The following is a 19,956-nucleotide window of genomic DNA, read 5'->3' as shown; positions in this document are numbered from 1 at the left end:
CTAAGCCTGAAATTCACCAGCAAATCGGTTTCACTCCACCCTCTAAGTTCCCCTAGGGCCAGGCCCAGAAGGCAAGCCTCCATGCTCCTAGCTCAGGGCACGGAGCCCACACTGCCCACACCCTGGGCCTTCTCGGAGAGGCTCAACTGCCCAAACCTACATTTTCAGGTGCCAACTGTGAATCCCTGTAGCTACCTTCCTGGGACGTTTGCCTCAGTACCTATACATCAGGAACCAACCCCAATATTATTTCCAGACCCAGAAATCCACTGTGGGGACGGGTGTCTCTGGGGAAAATAGTGATTTAATAAGTTATGGGATAAAAGAAAAAAAATATGTACAGGCGGCAGGGGAAGGGGAAACCTCAGATTCTTGAAGACTGATTTGGTTTCTGGAGTAAAAGGTGGGCAGGTCTCTGCTCACCCTTGTTCCTCAGGTGACCAGAATTCTGGAGCCTCGTTACTTCCTTTCTTCCTCAGAATTCAGCTTGTTTCCTTGAGACCCTGCCTTCTCCTGCCTCAAACAAAAACCAAGAGACTCCTGGACCCCCATCCCTCTCCTTCTTCAAGGAACTGGAAATCCAGGATCTGGGCTTGCCCCCTCTCCAGGAAGTAGGAATCTAGGCTGCCGGTCCCCTCTCTTCCTTCAGGGCCCGGGGGTCTGGGACCCCAGCCCTCAGCTGTCCCAGGGCCCAGGCATCTGGGCTGAAGCAGGGGTGCAGAGTCTGTGTCTAGAAGGGCAGGGGTCTCAGCCCTCCCACAGCTTAGGCCTCTGTAGCAGCTACATTCTCCATCAGCAGGTTCTCGTAGGTGGCCCCCTCCTGAGCCCGCACTGTGGCTGACTGTTGCAGATACCGAAGGATGCACTGGTGCAGGAAGACGTACTGGGCCTGGGGACAGAGCAGCGCGAGGGGCACCCTCCTGAGCCTCAGCCAGCTCTGCCTGCCCGCCTGCCCGGCCCGGGGAACCCCCTCACCTCAGTCTGCACCATCAGCGGGCGGCTCTCCCGCATCTTCTTCACGTAGGCAAAGGGCCCCACGAGACCCTCGCACTCCAGCTGCCGCAGCAGCACATCCAGGGCAATGAGGGTGCCCGTGCGGCCCACGCCAGCGCTAGGCAGGGACAAGGAGGCGTCAGGCCACGGGGGCGCCGGAAGCCCCCCGCTGACTGGAGAGCTCCGTCTTTGGAGTACCCAGAGGTCGGGTATTTAGCGGGGCTATTCTGGAGGCTACGGTATAAGTGGGGGTTGCTTAAGTAGGAAGTAATAACTAATGACTTCGCACAGTTCTGTCTGTGAGGTCCCGTTCTGGGTGCCTCATGTCCTCTGTGCACTTCTCCCACCCCTCAGAAGTAGGAACTGTCAGCTGAGCGTGTCCATTTTACAGAGAGGGCAATGTGGCTGAGTGAGGTGAAGTCCACTGTCCCAGGACACTCAGCTAGTAAGTGACCAGCTGTGGTTCATACAGAGCAGCTGAGCTCCCAAGTAAGTCATTTTTCTTTAAATATAAAATGAACTATTTTTATTTTTTTATTATTATTATTGTTGCCAAGCGGTGAGACTTGTGGGGCCTTAGCTCCCCCACCAGCGAATGAACCCGGCTCTTGGCGCTGAAAACACTGTGTCCTAACAACTGGACCACCCGGAGTTTCCCCAAGGAGGTGTTTTAAACGTTTCTTAAGACCTCTGGCCGTTTCCTCCGCTTGTCCTTCACCTGTTCCTCCCTACCCATGCCGCCTCCTTTCTTTCTTTTCCCTCCTTTCCCATCCCTTCATCTTCATCCTCATTCGCAACCTGCACCACCACGCCTTCACCTCCTGCCTCCATCTCCTGCATGCCTTCCTGGTCTCCTTCGCCTCCTCCGCAAGTCCCCTAAGGACCCGAGGGGCCGGATTCCGAGGCGCAGGGCGGGGGTCCGGCCCCTCCTCACCTGCAGTGCACGATCGGAGGCCCGCCCCCCACCGTCTGGTCCAGCCACTGCCGGAGCATCCTCCAGAAGGCCAGCAAGGGGTCTGGGGAGTGGGGCACGCCGTGGTCTGGCCAGGTCACGTAGTGGAACTGACGCACGGGCAAAGTCTTCTGCTGTTGTACCTAGGGGCAGGGGTCGAAGGGACCCAGTCCGGGGCCTGTCTCTGATGGGTGGGGGCACCGCTGGGGCACACGGAGGTCCCGGGTGGGAGCGATGGAAACCGCGACTTCCGGGGGAGCTCTGGGGAGGGGCCGCCGCGGGGGAGGAACTGCCAGTCGAGGGGGGCGGGGCTTACATGGCGGAGCGTCAGGTTCCGGACCGCCCAGTCCTCCGCCACCTCCTCCCCCACCAGCGTCACCTGCAGGTGCCCGTGGGTGCAGGGCTGGGCGTCCAGAGGCCAGTAATGCTCACACTTCACCTGGGGAGAGACTGGTGGGTCAGACTACAGGAGGCTGCGGAGAACCTCCCCCGGAGCACCCCTGCGGGCGGCTCTGGGTTTCAGCATCGGGGACGCGGCCCCGGCCCGGGAACCAAGTGGAGAGCCACCCCAGCCAGGAAGACTGCCCCTTCCTCAGGTCTTCCAGAGCAGCTTCACCCCATAGGAGGCCCAGTGGGTGGGCTGGGGCAGGCGGAAGGGGTGGGGTCGTGCTGGGAACCCCCGAGGTTGGGTCAGGGTCCACCCCGGGACCGGTGTCTGGGGCAGGATCACAGGCTGCAGCCTGGAGGGCGCCCCCCTCCGGGGGGACCCGGGGCTCCCCTCACCCGGCCGGACTCCACGCAGTTGGTCAGCATGACCAGGGTGTGGCTCTGCTGCTCCCAGACCAGGCGCCAGAAGTCGCCCACGGTCTGCGGCAGGGGGCCCTGGGCCGCAATGAACTCCCGGGAACTCCAGAGACCCTGGAGGGAGGCAGGCGGGTCAGGGCCCCCCTGCCCCCGGCCCTTACCTTCCGAGGCTCCCGAGCCCAGGCTGACCCCAGCCTTACGGGGATGAAGCTGGCGTTGATGTACTCAGAGCCCGGCTGTCCGAGGAGGGCCCGCAGGGGCACTCGGGACCAGTCGTCTACGGGGAGACGCCGGCATTAGCGAAGCGGAGGGAGCGGGGAAAGAGGGGAAGGCGGGGACGGGCGGACACAGGGAGTTGGGATGGGGCGAGGGACCCCGTCGGGAGGAGCCGGCCGAGGGGCTCCCCGCTCACGGGGGCAGGAGCTTTGTCTCTCGAGGGGAGCAAGGGACGAGGGTGTTAGGCGACGTCGCAGGCGAGAACGCCGGAGACTCGAGACTCACAGGGCAGCACGTTTCTGTAGCGGTTCTTGGCGCTGTTCTCTGGGGCTGAGGCCACCGTCTGGGACTGGCCGTGGTCCTCCAGGACCAGTTGCTGGGGGCGGAGGAAGGGGCGGGTGCACGGGCGCTGGGTTTCCTCGGCCCAGCCCCACCCGGGGCCAGCCGCGTGGCGCCACCCCACTCACCCCGTGCCCCCGGGAGTTCTGCAGCACCCACAGAGATAGGACGCCTGTGCCTACCGTCCCCTGGGGGCGTCTGAGACGGCTACTGGGAGGAAAAGGCCAGGGCTGGGGGCAGGCGGGAGAGAAGGGACCCGGCTACCGGACACCAGTGTGAGTCAAAAAGGTGGCCGATGGTGGCTGGGGATTTCTGTGAGCCACCCAGCTGGGCATGCCTGCTTCTGCTCAGCCCCGCAGGGGCGGGAGGGGCTGGTGGCCGCGCGGGGCCGGCTCACCCCACCTGGTACTCCTCGGCAAAGCCATAGTTGCTGTCCCTCTCGTTTCTCCAGACGTGCTCGGCAAAGTCTTCCGCCAGGATGTCCCCTGGGAACCTGCGGGGCGGAGAGGGGTGAGTCTTTGAACCGCCTTTACCCGCACGTTCTTGGGATAAAAGGAGGGGGTTTTGCTTTTCTTTTTTGCACCTCCCCCAGGACTTACTTATCTTATAATTGGAAGTTTGGACCTTTTATCCTCCTTCACCCAAGTCACTCTCTGCCTCTGGCACCCACCAATGTATTATCTGTATCTATGAGTCTGCGGTTCTATTATTTTTTTTTTAATTTTTTTTTTTTGACTGTGCCACAAAGCTTGCAGGATCTTAGTTCCCTGACCATGGGCAATAAAAGCACTGAGTTCTAATCCCTGGACCGGCAGGGAATTCCCTCAACCGTTTTGATGATTCCACATGCCAGTGATATCACACAGTATTTGTCCTCCTCTGACTAGTCTCACTTAGCATAATGCCCTAAAGGTCCATCCACGGTGTCACAAATGGCATCACTTCATTCCTTTTTTATGGCTCAGTAATATTCCATTGTCTGTATGCTATCTTCTTTGTTCATTCATCCACTGATGGACACCTAGGTTGTTACCATATCCTAGCTATGGCGGATACTGCTGCTATGAACATGGGAGGTGCAGACGTCTTTTCAAATTACCGATTTTGTTTCTCATTCATCAAATCTGTCCGCGGGTATGCGCCCAAAAGAACTGAAAGCAATGTCTCAGGTATTTGTACACCCATGTTCACAGCTGCATTATTCACAGTAGCTAAAAAGTGACAGCAAACCGTGTGTCCAGTGACAGGTGAATGGATCAAGAAGATGTGCTCTATGTATACAGCGGAATATTATTCATCCTTAAGAAGGAGGGAAATTCTGACCCATAAGGCACCATGGAGGAACATGAGGGCCTGATGCTGGGTGAAATGAGCCGGTCACAAGAGCACAAATACGATTCCCACCTATATGAGGCAGCTAGTCATCAAACTCATACAACCTGAAAGCAGAAGGGGGTTTCCAGGGGCTGGGGAGACAGGGGAAACTGGGAGTTAGTGCTTACTGGGTACAGAGTTTCGTTTCTGCCGGGTGAAGAGAGTTCTCTAGGGAATTCCCCCGGCAGTGCAACGGTTAGGACTCCAGGCTTTCACTGCCAAGGGTGCCAGTTTGATCCCTGACTGGGGAACTAAGAGCCTACAAGGCCTGCAGCGTGGCCTAAATAAACAAAGCCGTGTTCTGTTCTGTTTTAAGAGTTTTACGGGTAGATGGCAGTGCCAGCTGCACGACAATGGGCGTGGACTTCGTGCCACTGAACCGGGCACTTAAAAACGGTCTGCAGTGGTGAGTTATAGCTCGTCTATCTTTTTACCACGATCAGAATTTGTTTTTTGGCTGTGTTGGGTCTTACCTGTGACATGTGGGATCAAGTTCCCTGAGGAGGGATCGAAGCCAGGCCCCCTGCACCGGGAGCACAGTCTTAACTGCTGGCCCCCCAGGGAAGTCCCTTGGGAGTCGTTTTGACTCAGAAAGAGGGAGAGGTGCTCCTTCGGCCCTTTAGGGCCACTGCCCGTCTCTAGGCCCCAATTCCCTGTTCTTCCCTCTTCCCGTTTGAGTGTGAGCACGCTACTCTCACTTTCGTACTGAAAAAGGGAATCCTCTGGGGCTTCCCTAGTGGCTCAGTGGTAAAGAATCCGCCTGCCAAGGCAGAGGACACAGGTTCGATCCCTGGTGCCCGGCAACAAGAGAAGTCAGCGCGTGAGAAGCCTGCGCTCTGCAACTGGAGAGAAGCCTGCAGGGCAACTAAGACCCGGCATAGACAAAACCAAACAAACAAACAAACAAGCGTCCTTCGAGCTGGTGTTTCTGCCCCTCCCCTTGCAATGCTGTAAGTCCAGTCAGTCCAGACTCGGTTGTGAGTCCCTGGCTGGAGGCTCACCAGTTCAGTTCTCCTTTTTTTTTTTTTTTTTTTTTTAATGTAATTGGTTTTTGGTTGATTTTTACACTTTTTCCTTTTTATTTATTCATTTGGCCGAGCCGCGTGGCCTGCGGGAGATCCCCGAGCCGGGACTGAACCTGGCCCTGGCGGTGAACCGGACGCCAGGGAGTTCCCCAGCTCTCCTTCCTGACGAGCTGACGAAATTGCACACCCTCACCACCGCCCCTTTCAGGATCACACACTCTGGGCTGTCTGCTCAGATCGCCTCCAGCGACAGGGAACAGCCCTTGGGGTCCACTGAGGTGACTCCAGCTCAACCTGTTTGGCTTGCATTGCCCACTTGTCCCCATGAAAACCAGGATACAGCCTCTTCCTCAGGGGTCCCCCCACCTCCCAGCCGACCCTGGGTGTGTGTCTGTGTGGCCCTGCCTGGTGTAACGTGTAACCGCTCGCTGGGATCTGAGTGCAGTAAACTGCCTCTGAACGGTGTCTGTCTTCGGATCCAGCGGCCCCATCACACCTACATGCACAACAATGCGATGGACGGAAACATGCCTTTGCCTTCAGCCTTCTCAGGCAGGCCAGTTCTCTGCTTCCTTCCCACCCTTCACCGGCCTGGTGTTTGCACCGTGACTCCAGGGGAACAAGGACTGTTTCAAAGTCTGATTTGCCTCCTTAGCTGCACTTCCAAAGGCTGCCCCTCAGGCCATCCTCTGAGTCAGTGCTCCGCAGCACTTTGGTTTTTTCTGGATCCACCCTCTTCTGAGCACCCTCTCCTGGTTGGCACCACCACCGGCCTCTCTGGCTGCTGCTGCTCCTCCTCATTGGTAGGCCCCTCACCCTCCATCCATCCTAAAAGGGGGGCGTTCCCGGGAGTCCATCCTCGTCTCCCCCTTTCTCACTGGACACACGCTTCTCATAGGGTTTGACCACTTCTGTAGCTTCACCTTCGTCTACAGTTTCTAAATCTCCAGTCCCCACTTCTCCCCGTCCTGAGCTTCAGACCTGTTTCCCACCAGCCTCCAGGAATCTCCACCTGCGAGGCACCGAGGTTGAGGATGGCAAAATGCTCGACGTGTAGGCGGGACCAGACTTGGAATCCAGTGGGTGCAGAGATTTGTCGCAGGGGCAGTGTAAGGGACACAGGGTAGGGAGGGGAGAGGTCAGAGGGTGACTGGGGCGGGATGCTGGCCAGGACAGATTCTACGGCGAAGGAGAAACTGGGCATCATCGCCCTGATACCTGTACTTACTCCCCCTCAGGCACCCACCTCTGGTGGCCACAAGCCCCATGGACAGCAAGGGGATCAAACCAGTCCATCCTAAAGGAAATCAACCCTGAATATTCACTAGAAGGACTGATGCTGAAGCTGAAGCTCCAATACTTTGGCCACCTGATGTGAAGAGCTGACTCGTTGGAAAAGACCCTGATGCTGGGAAAGACTGAAGGCAGGAGGAGAAGGGGACGACAGAGGATGAGATGGTTGGATGGCATCACCGACTCGATGGACATGAGTTTGAGCAAGCTCTTGGATATAGTGAAGGACAGGGGAGCCTGGCGTGCTGCAGTCCACTGGGTGACAGAGTCCACTGAGCAACTGAACAGCCTCACAGCTGGCCTCCCAGCTTTCCTCAACTCCTTGCCCTGACGCTCCTCTGTTAATCCCTGGGGACTGTTCTAACATAGAGATTTAATGACGATTGGCCCAGAGTGAAGATATTTGCACAAATGTTCTCCTGAACTGCAGAGCTTTATCCAATGGCTTGTTCATCTTCGTCTTCACTCGCACATCCAACAAGCATTTCAAACTCAATGTGTCCACCACTGAGCTCCTGACACTTTTCCCTCAAACCTGCCCCCACCATAGACATTCTGCCTCAAGTCATGGCGATTCCAGCCTTCCTGGGGCTCAGGCTAAATGCCTTGGGGTCACTCTTGAGCCCTCTCTGAGTTCCACACCAACACATCCAATCTGTAACCAGATCTGCTGTTTAAACACTCAGATGACATCTTGAATCCGATTCCCTCTAACCCTTTCCTGCTCTGAGACTTAACGATGTCTGTATTATTAAACACATTTTGCTGCCTCCCTGCTTTTTGCCTTTGCTTCTTAACTGTATCAGGGGTCTACTCAAAAGCTTCCAAACACTCTGATCTCCGGATAAAATGCAGTCTTCACTCTTATCTGACCCCACCTGGTACCTCTCCAACCTCGCTTCCTACCCGCCTCCCTTCACCCACACTCTGCTCAGCCTCAGAGACAGGCCTCGTTCTCCCAGCACCCCAAGAGGGTGACTGCTTCGGCGCCTCCGCCTGGAATGTCTTTTCCCAGGTGGGCACAGGGCTCTTCCCCTCATTTGCTTCAAGTCTGTCCTCAAATGGCTTTCTCTTAGTCATCTGGTTAGTGAGGCTTCTCCTGGACACCCTATCTAAAATACTCCGCTACTCTTGTTAGCTCTATCTCTCGCTTTGTTTGTCTCCACGTAACCGTCATGGCCTTCATCAGCTTGTTCTACTTCCTGTGCGCTCCTGTGTTTGCCTTTGGTTGTGCCTCGAGGCTTGAAGGATCTTAGATCCCCAACGAGGGGTCTCACCCGTGTGCCCTGCAGTGGAAGCCTGGAGTTCCAACCCCCGGACCAGCAGGGAAGTCCTTGTGTTGGAACGTAAGCGCCACAAGGGCAGGAATCTTTGTTTCCGTCGCTGTTTCCTACAACAGTGCCTGATGCTTTATGGGGGTTCGGTGGTCGCGCTGTTGGATGAATGAGCGGGGGTCCCAGAGCAGAGGCTGAAAGCAGTTTCGTAGCCACCGGCCCAGAGCGCTTAGGGAGCAGGCAGCGGTGGAGGCATGATGGCCCCTGCAGGTGGGTCCCCTGATCCTGCCCTCTGACCTGTCCGGTGGCCAGATGGATTTGAATCGACAGTGAGTCTCTGGCGCTCCCCAGACCCACTCACCTGATCTCCAGATCCTTGGGTGCGGGTTTCTTCTCCCTCTGTCTATGCCTGGGAAAAGGACAAGGGGAGGAAAAGGATCGGGAATGAGGCTGGAGCAGGGGTCCCTGTCTGTCCCTGGGGCCGCCCTCCAGGTGCCCCGTGAGCCCTGTGTGTTGGAGTCTCACCTCCTCTTCAGGAAGAAGAGAAGCAGGCCCACCAGGACGAGTAACAGGAGGACGCTGAGCACGGCGCCGGCAATGACCCCTGGGGAAGGCGGGGTGGGGGCTGTTAGAGCCTGGCGCTGCGTTCCTGCTGTCCTGAGCCCCCCAGACTCAGATCAGAGGCCCATGGGGTAGACTCGAGGCCAGAGGAGGGAGAGGAGAACGCCCCCACACTGCCCACTGACCTAACCTTGCCCCACAGCCTCTTAGTTCCTGAGTTGCTGATCAAAAGTCATCACTTGCTCGGGGCCTTCCCTGGGGGCTCCGTGGTAAGACTCCGGGGGACACAGGTTCGATCCCTGGTCCGGGAAGATTCCACAGGCCTCGAAGCAACTAAGCCCATGAGCCACGACTACTGAGCCTGTGCTCCAGAGCCCGGAAGCTGCAACTCCTGAGCCCGTGCACCACAGCTCCTGAAGCCCGCACGCCCCGGGGCCTGTGCTCAGCAATAAGAGATGCCACCACAGCGAGAAACTGGCACACCCCAGCTAGAGAGGAGCCCCACCCCTCCACAGCTGGAGAAAAACCCTTGCAGCGACCAAGACCCAGCACAGCCAAAAGCAAATAATTAATTTTTTAAAAAGCAACGAAGCACTGATACACATTAGAACCCTGGATGAGCCTCAAAATCATTACACTAAGTGAGAGAAACCAGTCACAAGGGACCACATACTGTGTGACTGTATTTCTAGGAAAGATCCATAAGAGGCAAATCTAGAGAGACAGGTGTCGATTAGAGATCGCCAACGGCTGGTTGGTGGAGGACTGGGAAGTTGGGGGTGATGGCGGGGGGCTGGGGAAGTCAGGGGTGACGGCGGGGGGCTGGGGAAGTCGGGGGGGGGTAACAGCCTTAAAGGAGACTCTTGAGAGTCCTGTGAACAGCAAGGAGAGCAAACCAGTCCATCCTAAAGGAAATCAACCCTGAGTATTCATTGGAAGGATTGATGCTGAAGCTGAAGCTGCAATAGTTTGGCCACCTGATGGGAAGAGCCAACTCACTGGAAAAGTCCCTGATGCTGGGAAAGATTGAGGGCAAGAGGAGAGGGGGACAACAGAGGATGAGATGGTTGGATGGCATCACCGACTCGACGGACATGAATCTGGATAAACTCTGGGAGTTGGTGACGGACAGGGAGACCTGGCGTGCTGAGGTTCATGGGGTCACAAAGAGTCGGACATGACTGAGCGACCGAACAACAAGGCTTAAGGGGACAACTTTTCTTTTCTTTATGGGATGATGAAAACGTTCTAAAACCAATGGCAACGATTGCTGCAAATACTGCGAATATGCAGCAGCCAGGGGGCTGTACCCTTTCCGTGGATGAACTGTTGTATGTTATAGGAATCACGTCTCAACAGAGCTGTTTTAAAGAAAGCAGCAAAGAAAACACAAGCAGAGAGGACCCCCTGGGCGGGTGGGCCTGCCTCAGAGCAGGGCCTGAAGGGGTGGGGAAGGCCACGAGTTCCCCTTCCCCGGGACCCCACTCACCCGCGTGCCCGCTCTCCGCGTGGCAGACCACCGAGGCAGACGGGGCCCTCATTTCATCCCAGAGGGTTGTGACGGTGGCTGAGTAGGACTGAGCCGGCCTGAGTAACGGCACCTTCACGGCTTCCCCGCAGGAGGAGTTGTTCTGGGGGCCCAGCTGCCCCCCAACCTTCAGTTCAAAGGCCTCGTAGCCTCCCTGGGGGCAGGACCAGGCCAGGATGACCTCGTGGCCCCCGGAGGTGATGACACAGGAGGTGATGTTGGCAGGATCTGGGACTGTGTGCAGGATGAGAGGTGTCAGGAGGCTCCATCCGGGGGGACTTCCCACTGCCCCGCTCCCCACCAGTCAGGCCAATTCTCTGAGAACCAGCGCGTCCTTTCCGTCCCCCAAACCAGAATACCTCTTCACCCCTCATTCTCTGTTGTCCACACAGGGACAGGCCACAGGTCTCCACAGACTACAACTCCCATGAGCCCTTTGACCGTCTGTGTCACTGCAACACATGACATCATGACCCCATGGGCCACTCACCTCTCACTGTCCCCAGGCCCGACCTAAGCCCCCCACCAGGTTAAAGGGAGCCCCATCTCACCCGTGGACGCATTGAGGCTCTGTTTGCAACCGTGTACACCGTTGCTCTCAGCCCACACGTTGAAGCTGTACCAAGTCCCGGGCACCAGTGCCTCCACCGTATAGCGAGTCCCATTGGTCCTGCCCGTCTGGTTGTCCTGGTGTCCTTGGGGACCTTGCTTCCTCTGGAGATGTCCTCTGCTGGCCCAATGGACCCAGTATACATAGGACTGGGGCCGTGGGTCTGCAGGGGCCTCCCACTTCAGGGTGATGAAGCTGTTGGTCTGATTTTGCTTCTGTAGGGCTATAACCTCGCTGGGAGCTGAGAAGTGAGGATAGAGACCGAAGGGGCTGGATCCCCAAGGACCCCTCCCCTCCGCCGCACACCCATGGTGCCCCAGTCTCTTCCTCCTCAAAGCAAAGTGTAAGTACCTAGGCATGGGAGGGAGTCTACTTGCTAAGGAGTGTGGACCGCAGAAACGTGGCCAGAGGTGGGGGGTCCGGGATCGCTCAGGCCCTCTGTCCGGGCTCTACAGCCCTGAGCCCCACCCATCACCATGCCCTACACTGTCTGTCACAAGCTGCCCCAGGGACAGAACCTTCTCACTTCCAGACATATCAACTTTCCAGATGGAGCTGTTGACTCTGGTCTTTCTGGTTTGTGCGTGTGTGTCTCACGTGTGTGCTCAAGTCGCTCTGTGACCCCGTGGACTGTAGCCCATCAGGCTCCTCTATCCATGGAATTTCCCAGGCAAGAATACTGGAGTGGGCTGCCATTTCCTTCTCCAGGGGATCTTCCCGACCCAGGGATGGAGCCCGCGTCTCTCGTGTCTCCTGCGCTGGCAGGTGGGTTCTTTGCCACTGGCACCGCTGTAATTAATAAACTAGCTAATCGTGGTGGCGGCCCTGGGTCCCCGTGGCTGCGAGCAGGCTTTCCCTGTTTGCAGCGAGTGGGGTCTACTCTCCGCTGCAGTGTGCAGGCTCCCCTCTGTGCTGGCTTCTCTTCTTGTAGGGCACGTATTCTTTCTTCACTGCCTGCTCGTGGTGGCCCAAAGGGACCCTGGGCGAGGGAGGGTGCCACGTTCTCCTGTCAGCTCTCCACCACCATCTGTCACCTCCCATTAAAACAAACAAAAACAATACGAATAGCGGCTGCCTCTCACCTGTGCTGGCATTGAGAGCCACCCAGGAGCTGTTGAGTCCATCTTTTACTGCGTTCACAGAGAACTCGTACAACGTCCCGGCTTCAAGTCCTTCCGCTGTGAAGCTGGTATTTGCTGTGCTTTGAGACCCAGTTGTATTACCGTCATCAGTCCACTGGACCCAGTAGTACTCAGGCTCAGGGCCTTCAGGCGCCTTCCAGCTCAGGGTGATGGAGCTGCTGTTCTGAGCCTGCACAGTCAGGTTCCTGACGGGGTTGGGGGCTGAGACGTCAGGAAGAAGGATTTGGAGTGAGCAGGGGAGCAGGGGAGGAGAGAGTCACTGGGTGTGTCTGACCCTCAGGGTGAGCTCCCAGGCCTGCCTCAGTGACAGGCCGGAAGACAGATGTGGGCGCTTGGTCCTGATCAGTGCCTCCTGAGCCTCAGCGTGCACATGCATCCCTGGGTATCTCCTTCCAGTCGGGTTCTGACTCAGGGGCCTGGGTTGGGATGGAGGCTCTGCACGCACAGTCAGCTCTCGGGGGCCGCTGCCCATGCACAGACCACACTTGAGTGACAAGGGTCTAGAGCTGCGCTTTCTGGTAGGATTTCTGCAACAATGCTGGCCCAGGCCTACACAGCCAGCTTCCTGGCAGAGGCTGGGGGCTGAGGACTGGGAAGGAGGGTCTGGTGCGAGCCGGGGAGTCCTGTCCCTTCTACCACCCCCACTCCTGCCCCATGTCCAGAAAGGACCGTTCCCATGGGCACCTGCCGTGGCCACTTTGTCCTCCATGGAGACACCGCCCCCCACCACCACCACAAAGCTCATGGGCGTTGAGGTGCGGTGGCTTTGCGTGGGCTGTGAACTCAGGCAGGGGTCACTCACCTGCCGCCCTGGCCCCTGTCCAGCTGCACAGGCCCTGGAGACAGCCCAGAGGGGAGAGTCAGACTCTGAGGCTCACCTCGCTTCACCTCAGGTGAGACGGCAGGCCAGTGACCCTCCCCGAGTGCCCCTGGCCCCTGTGAGTCAGTGCTCCCAGAGGGCAGGAACAGGGCACCGCACCTCCTCCCCAAGGCTGGGCCCTGACAAAGGTCAGCCCCACGACCTTCCCTTGTCTGCTCTGGGTGTGTGTGTGTGTGTTGAGGGTGGGGTTGGGGGGCTGGTGAGGCAGGGACAGGACTCCAGGCACCCAGGGGCTGGGGTTGGCTTCAAGCATAAGGTGCTGAGATAAACTGAATGGCTTCACTTCCTGAAAAATATGGCCTTGGAAGATTAAGGGCAGGGATCAACAGACTGAGAATGAAGGAAGAGATTGAGGCTGGGAACCAGGAAACTGTCACCCAATCTGAGGGAGGAGGCTGGGGCCTGGACCCCGCAATCTGAGGGACGAGGGGCTGGGGGTCTGCACCCCTGGGTTTCAGAGAGAAAGGGCTGAGCATCTGGAAGTCTTGGGTCTGAGGGAGGAGGGGATGGGGGCCTGGACTCCCAGGTCTGAGGGGGGAGGACCTGGGCCTGACTCCCTTCTCTTTATAAAATACCTGAGTCTTGCCAATAACCAGCGTTTACTTCCGCAGCAGACACAGCAGGATCTTGAGAGACCAGGTGTATGTAAGCCTCCCTAGGAACCTCTCCCAATCCCGAAGCCCAGAGAAGGGTAAGCCCCACCTCCCGTGGGGCCAGCGTTCTGGGTCCCCAGCATCCCTCCCCCTCGGACCCGGGGTCTGGGGGACTCACCAGCAGCAGCAGGCTCCCCCAGGCCTGGAGGCCCCCGCCAGCGCCGGTCATGTCTGTGGACGCTGCCGAGGGACCCAGGTGTCCCTCCACCTGCTGGACTTTACACGCAAGAATTCCCCTCTCCCAGTCCGACGTGAGGCCACAGGTCAGGGCAGAAAGGGAGGAGGAGGAAGTGTAGGCTTGTAGCCTGAGGCCCGCCCCGCCCCGCAGCCTCGGTCCTCACCTCTGGACGCTGGGCTCCGCCTGGCTTCGAGGTATCCCCTTTGTGCCCCCAGGTTAAGGCGCCGCTTCTCGCTGCCCGGTGAAGGCGCGACACAGGTCCCGTGTGTGCCGGGCGGGAAGGCGGTGAGGGGCCGCTCCAGGGCGGAGAGGGAAAGATGCCCACCCCTCAGGGGGACGGTTCAGCACCAGACCGGCGTCTCATCACCTGTCCTGCCTTTGGGCTCTGTCTCCCCTGCCCCTGCGAGCTCCAGCTGCCCTCAGGACGACCCTATTTGTAGACCCACGCGCCACCGTTCTACCTGGGCCCGAGAGCACGTGGCTTCAATTCGAAGTAACTCAGATTCCAAATCGACGGAACTGGGCACAATCCTTTGCAAATACGTGGTAGGAATAAGGGAGTTCGCATTAAGTCTTGGAATAAGTCCGGCCCTTTGAAGCCATTAGATGAAACTGCAGCCACACTTGCTGTGGGTTCACCCCTAGACCGCCGGCGTCCTGAAGGGCTTTTCAGAAGGGCTTTGCTTGCCTGATGGTCTGCACACACAAGCTGCCCTGATCTCACTTACGGTCTGAAAGTGAACAGAGCGGGTGAGGAAGGCTCTCCAGGCAGGGCACGGAAGCGCTGGGCTCCTTCCCCACTTCCTGCCCTGTGCTCCTCTCCCTTCTCCTGTTCCTGAGTGACATCCTAGAAGAAACCAGCAGCAGGCACGTTTCTCTGCATTCTGTGACCTGATCTAGCAAGTTAATCCAACCCGAGGATGGGGTCTTGGGAACATCTGACTTATAGCCAGTTGGTCAGAAGCACAGGTAACAACCGGGGGCTTGTGACTGGCGTCTGAAGTGCGGGTGGCAGGTGGGAGGGGGTCAGTTTTGTAGGGCTGAGTCCTCAACCTGTGGGAGAGCGTCAGCACTGAGTTGATTTGTTGCAGGACGCCCAGCTGGTGTTGGGAGATTTTGCTTGGTGGGTGTGGGGAGCAAGCCCTACGCTGTGATTGCGTGCAGAGGCAGAACTGTTTATCATCATGAAACACTAAAGGATGAGCAAGGTCCTACCTGGAGAATCCCATGGGCGGAGGAGCCTGACAGCCTACAGTTCATGGGGTCACAATGAGTCAGACACAACTCAGGGGCTAAACAACAAGCTGGTGATTGCCTTGGGCTAGAGGCGATGGGTTTAAGGCATGGGGTCTCTTTTTGGGGTGAAGAAAATGCTCTAAGATTGCTAGTTGAAAACTCTTGTGAATATACTAAAAACCACGTCTACAGTTTTGAGTGAGCCTTTGGGTGGTAGATGAAGAAAGTGAAAGTGTTGGTCACTCAGTCACGTCTGACTCTTTGTGACCCCATGGACTGTAGCCCATCCTCCAGGCTCCTCTGTCCATGGGATTCTCCAGGCAAGAGTACTGGAGTGGATTGCCATTTCCTTCTCCAGGGAATCTTCCTGACCCAGGGATCAAACGTGGGTCTCCAGCACTGGAGGCAGATTCTTTATAGTCTGAGCCACCCAGGGACACCTGAGAGTATCCCAGTAAAGCTGCCATCATTTTTTTTTTTTTTTTCAGGAATTGGATACAAATGCCTTCAAACAGATCATGGTCACAGCAGAGTGACCTCGGACAACAATGCTCGATTATAAATTACAAGGCTGCTAAGAGGCTAGATCTTAATTGGTCCCACCACAATAAAGCAACAGTCGTTATGTGATGACTCAAGAGGTGTTCGCTAACATTCCCCGGGTACTCATGCTGTGACGTATCCATGCATCAGATCAACACTAGCGTGCCTTAAAGACAGTTATGTCACCCCATCTCAGTTTCAAAAAACGGAACATGGGGTTCAGACAGATGGAGGCTGGAAATACTGCTCCTTAGCACTTCTACCTGGGGGGGAGGCTGTTCTGGGAGCCCTTTAGGAGGGGAGAGGGTGCACACTTTATTTGCGCTGCAGTTACTCCGTCGTGAGCTTCCCACTCTCAATGGCTGACAGAGTGGTGAGGACCTGGGCAGCGTAGGAGGTGGTCCACGACCACCAAGCGGGTGTGCGGCTGAAGGAAGGCACCCCGGCCAACGTTGCATGAGACTGTGAAGAGCAGGCAGGCGCTGCTGTCAGAGCACCTGCCTCATCTGGCCTGAGGTGGTTCTCTGTGGTGAGTGAGGGGTCCTGGCCTGGAGGTGGGGCAGGGACTAAAAACCAAGCCTGGGTTCTGGGGTGGGGGGATCCTTTAAGGCACATCTTGGATGTAGCAGCGACCTGCCATGAAAGTCCCTGAAAAAAAGCACAACACGGGTGTAGAAGTCCCCGTCCCCTCTCTGCTATGAGTCCCTAAAAGCGTATCAGAGCTGTGGAAGTCTCCTCTCTGCTATAAGAGTCCCTAAAAGCACATCATGGTTGTAGAAGTCCCCTCTCTGCCATCAGAGTCCCTAAAGGCACACCATGGCTGCAGAAACAGCAGGGTTTGGAGAGCAGTTCTGTTTTCTGTCCTCACATGCAGGACCTGAGGCTCAAAGGGCAGAGGGCTGCCAAGGTCACAGCCAAGACGAGGGCCGCACCTGGGTTGTTTCTTCTTCAGTACTCCATTCCCACCGTGTGTTTACCTACCCCCTCCTCCAAGCCCCCTCTGAGTCTCATCTCCTCAGCCCTCTCCTCTCCTGATACTGGGTGTGACTGCAGTCAGGTGAACTGTGGTCCCCAGAGATGTGTGCAAGTCCTGAGCCCGGGCCTTTATGGATGTCATGTTGTTTAGGAACAGGGTCTTTGGAGATGTCATCAAGTTAAGGATCTCGGGATGACATCGCCCTGGACTTAGGGTGGGCCCTCAGTCCAACTACTGGTGTCCCCAGGGGAGGGCAGCCTCAAGGAGGGAGGCCACCACGGGAAGCCTGGCTGGGCTGTCCTGAGCTGGAGGGGCAGGAAGGACCCTCCCCCGAGTGTGTCCTGAATGGAGGGCACCCTCACTGACACCAGGGATTTGGGCTTGTGGCCCCCAGAACTGTGAGGTTTAACTTCTGTTAAGTCACCCAGCTTATGGTAATTTCTGACAGCAGCCACAGGAAACTAACATCAGCCAGCCTCCTCCTGACCTCAGCTCAGTAATGTCCTCATCTGGACGAAGGACACGATGAATATGATGAATCCCCACCGCCATCAAAGGGCCCCGGGGAGGAGGGTTACTCCACGCCACCCCCCCCCCCCGCCAAGTCCTGGGCACCAGGGCTCGGCCACCAGCAGCCCACCGTGGGCAGAGGTAACATCACTGCATTGTACACACAAACACGTGTTCCCAAGGGAGGGCCCGAAGCAGCTGTTCAAAGCACAACCCAGCGAATGGACTGTCACTGAATCATGGGCTTAAAAGTGGTTAAAATGGTAAATTCTGTGCGGGGGTGGGGAGGGAGGAAAATGACTTATTTGCTGTTATTGTGATCACCCCTCCCCAAATGAACGGTGATGTCGCTGGTTCAACGCCCACTTTACTTTAAGCAACAGAAAAATAAATCAGGGCCATGACAGGCGGAGAGCATTTGGAGTCACAGAAGTAGGCCAGGGGCTGGGGGTACCCAGCGTGGGTCTGGCTGAGGGCCTGGAAATCACAAGGCGGTGGACTCGGAACTCCAGGAACGGTTTAGTCTCCAGATGAACGGGCACCGGCACACTGGAGTCTGGGGGCCTCACTCTCGCCCCCAAGGCTGTTTCTCTGGCTTCACTGCTCTGGGGGGCAGGGCACAGGGCCAGGTCCTTGCAGGAGGAGAGAGGGCGGACGCCTGCCCACCTCAGCCCCAAGTCAGTGGGACTTGAGCCTGGGGTTCTGGAAGGCCGACAGGGTGATGAGCATCTGGGCGGAGTAGTAGGTGGTCATGACCAGCAGGTGGCCATGGGGCACACGGTGGGTGAAGGTGTTCCAGGCCAGCACGGTGTCCGAAAGCACGAACAGCAGGGCGCCCCAGTGGGCACTCCCGCCCCGGGCCAGGCCCCGCCACAGCATGGCGACCAGGACTATGGAGTAAGCCAGCAGGGGCCAGACCATGTGGGGCGGGACGTGAGGGTGCAGGAGCCCAAAGTAGAGGCTGGAAACCAGGAGGAGGGGCAGCAGGAGGCCAGGCTTCAGGGGCGTGAGGCCGAAGGCCCGGAGGTAGAGCAGGTGGGCCAGGCCGAAGGCAGCCATGCCTGCAGGAGATACCGGGGGCACCTGGTAAAGCGTGCTGCTCTCTGGCTTCACCCTGTCGCCCTCGCCCCGAGGGAGAGGGCGGACCCCCAGCGCCAGCTCCCACCCTGGCCGTACTGCCCCGTCTCCCAGGGTGGCCTACCTGGCCATCCCTTCTTCTGGCCATTGGCCCCCAAACCGCCTCAGGCGCGCACCGCGTTCCACGCAGCTCTGCCCCGAACCGCCCGCGGAGGGACAGCCCAGCTTGCGGTGGCCCCGGTGGCTGCACGCACCCTGGCTCCTGCACCTGCCAGCCCTCTGCCTGCAGGGGCACCTGGCTGGTACCCACGTCCCATTTCAGGCGTTACCTTCCCGGTGAGGCTGGCCTCTGGCAGCGTGCTCGAAACCCTGCGCGCTCACGCGGCCTCGGAAACACCGCCCGCACCCATGTGGGAGGCGCTCAGTGGGGGCGGGGGTCTGGGTGCGTCTCCTCACGGCCATGGGCTCCCCAGGGAGTTCTCTTGGGGAGTCATCCCCCCACCACGGCATCCCACCCTCCACCCGCTGGGGGGGCATCCAAGAGGGACAAGGCAACACATCCCGTCACCCGCTCTCACCGTACAGGAAGGCTTCAGGCCAGACGAGGCAGGCGTCCCCCACGGCCGAGCAAAGCAGGGCCCCTTGCAGGAGCGAGCGGTAGCCCCCGCAGGGGAACACGGTCCCCAGAAACCCCGCCAGGTAGAGGATGGGCAGGATCTTGAGCAGGGCGCTGACCCAAGACGGCTGGTCCGTGGAGTTCTGGACGAGGAGGTAGACGGCACAGGCGAGGAAGAACGGGAGCAGCCCCAGGCCCACGCGCGGCTGTGGGTGCTTTGGAGGTAAGGAGGCCTCTGAGCGGCTGCAACGCAGCCCAACCCCCAGCTCCCGGGACCACTCCCCCTCTAGAGCGCTCCTGGCCCCTGGGCGCTAGGCCCAGCCCTGCCCGGGGACCCCAGCCATGCTGCCCAGGGCAGCAGGCAGACGCACAGGCACCAGGACGTCCAGGCTCACAGAACCTGGCCCACCTCCGCCCCCGATTCTTGCAGGCCACTTGCGTTCCCAGGAGCCCAGGCCCGGTACCCAACTCTGCGGCGCTCACTTGAGCTGAGAAGCGAGGTTTCCGGGGCAGCCCCTCCTTCCGGGCGTCCATGTCGGCCTGCAGCCCCCTCAGTGGCCTGCATGTGGGCACTGCTGGCTTTGAGGGTGGTGGGGATGGCGTGTGGTTACACGTTAACTCAGGAGCGTCCTGTGGACTCTGGGGCTGATAAGAGGCTCAGGGAGATGCTGCCCCGCCCTGGGACAGTCCTGCTTGGCACCGCTGATAGCGCCCGCGCGACCCCAGGGTATCTCACCCTCCACGGCCCCTGCCTCCGGCTTCCTCCTTGCTTAGGGAGCCTGGCCGCCACGCCCCTCCCACCGGCTGCGCCTGGCGGCTCAGAGGGAAGGGGGCGCAGAACTCCAAGGGCCGCTCCTCTATGAGCGAGGGGGGAAGGGCCGGCGGCGCTCCCACCCCTCGCGCCCCCGGCCTGGCCGTCCCTCAGGAGCCCGCCCCGCCCCGCCCCCCCCCCCCCCCCGCCGCCGCCGCCGGGAAGGCCTGCCCAGCAGACAGCGGCACTGGGCAGTGTGCTAGCCCACAGGCGGCTCCAGGGACGGCTCCCCGCGTCCAGCCAGCCACAGCGCACAGCACAGCTGGTCTCCGCCAGAAGCCACGGCCCCGCGTGCCTGGTCTGGCTTGGTTGGCTGCCCCCAATCCTCCAACCCCCACTGCTTCACCAAAGGGAAAGGGCTCTGG

At 58.6% G+C, this 19,956-nt stretch overlaps 2 protein-coding genes and 1 long non-coding RNA gene across 6 annotated transcripts; 1 reads left to right on the top strand and 2 right to left on the bottom strand.

The window, feature by feature from the left end:
• Positions 285 to 15,093, bottom strand: PTPRH (protein tyrosine phosphatase, receptor type H). 3 transcript variants are annotated; one of them, XM_018063088.1, is made up of 15 exons: positions 13,763 to 15,093; positions 12,914 to 12,947; positions 12,052 to 12,312; positions 10,911 to 11,210; positions 10,321 to 10,593; positions 8,796 to 8,874; positions 8,632 to 8,679; positions 3,707 to 3,797; positions 3,251 to 3,341; positions 2,950 to 3,026; positions 2,729 to 2,863; positions 2,262 to 2,384; positions 1,928 to 2,088; positions 976 to 1,227; positions 285 to 889 (listed from the first exon to the last, which is right to left on the bottom strand). In XM_018063088.1, the coding sequence occupies exons 1-14, from the start codon at positions 13,811 to 13,813 to the stop codon at positions 1,017 to 1,019; spliced, it is 1,935 nt and encodes a 644-aa protein (XP_017918577.1). In that variant the 5' UTR covers positions 13,814 to 15,093; the 3' UTR covers positions 285 to 889; positions 976 to 1,016. The 3 variants fall into 3 exon arrangements, with proteins under 3 accessions (XP_017918577.1, XP_017918576.1, XP_017918578.1); XM_018063087.1 differs by having other exon boundaries at positions 976 to 1,111; positions 13,763 to 15,087; XM_018063089.1 differs by lacking the exon at positions 2,729 to 2,863 and having other exon boundaries at positions 976 to 1,111; positions 2,911 to 3,026; positions 13,763 to 15,088.
• On the top strand, positions 2,381 to 7,053 carry LOC108638050. 2 transcript variants are annotated; one of them, XR_001919572.1, is made up of 5 exons: positions 2,381 to 2,541; positions 3,756 to 3,814; positions 4,995 to 5,084; positions 6,359 to 6,812; positions 6,942 to 7,037. It is a non-coding gene; the product is annotated as an uncharacterized LOC108638050 (long non-coding RNA). The 2 variants fall into 2 exon arrangements; XR_001919571.1 differs by lacking the exon at positions 6,359 to 6,812 and having other exon boundaries at positions 6,942 to 7,053.
• Positions 17,437 to 19,707, bottom strand: TMEM86B (transmembrane protein 86B). Its single transcript, XM_018063086.1, has 3 exons — positions 19,264 to 19,707; positions 18,743 to 18,995; positions 17,437 to 18,148 (listed from the first exon to the last, which is right to left on the bottom strand). Exons 1-3 carry the CDS (start codon positions 19,312 to 19,314, stop codon positions 17,766 to 17,768), a joined length of 687 nt encoding a protein of 228 aa, XP_017918575.1. The 5' UTR covers positions 19,315 to 19,707; the 3' UTR covers positions 17,437 to 17,765.

This window comes from Capra hircus, chromosome 18, assembly GCF_001704415.2.
Source record: "Capra hircus breed San Clemente chromosome 18, ASM170441v1, whole genome shotgun sequence".
Classification (NCBI taxonomy): Eukaryota; Metazoa; Chordata; class Mammalia; order Artiodactyla; family Bovidae; genus Capra; species Capra hircus.
This window is presented reverse-complemented; position numbering and strand designations above follow the sequence as displayed.

What these genes read in the sequence shown, in the direction of transcription:
- PTPRH (XM_018063087.1), bottom strand. Translation starts at nt 13,813, where the DNA reads ATGACCGGCGCTGGCGGGGGCCTCCAGGCCTGGGGGAGCCTGCTGCTG. An exon ending in CGCGGAGAGCGGGCACGCGG is followed by an intron (nt 8,875 to 10,320) that starts GTGAGTGGGGTC and finishes CGCCTTCCCCAG; the next exon opens with GGGTCATTGCCGGCGCCGTG. An exon ending in CTCTTCTTCCTGAAGAGGAG is followed by an intron (nt 8,680 to 8,795) that starts GTGAGACTCCAA and finishes TCCTTTTCCCAG; the next exon opens with GCATAGACAGAGGGAGAAGA.
- TMEM86B (XM_018063086.1), bottom strand. Translation starts at nt 19,314, where the DNA reads ATGGACGCCCGGAAGGAGGGGCTGCCCCGGAAACCTCGCTTCTCAGCT. An exon ending in AACCTCGCTTCTCAGCTCAA is followed by an intron (nt 18,996 to 19,263) that starts GTGAGCGCCGCA and finishes TTACCTCCAAAG; the next exon opens with CACCCACAGCCGCGCGTGGG. An exon ending in GCCTGAAGCCTTCCTGTACG is followed by an intron (nt 18,149 to 18,742) that starts GTGAGAGCGGGT and finishes TATCTCCTGCAG; the next exon opens with GCATGGCTGCCTTCGGCCTG.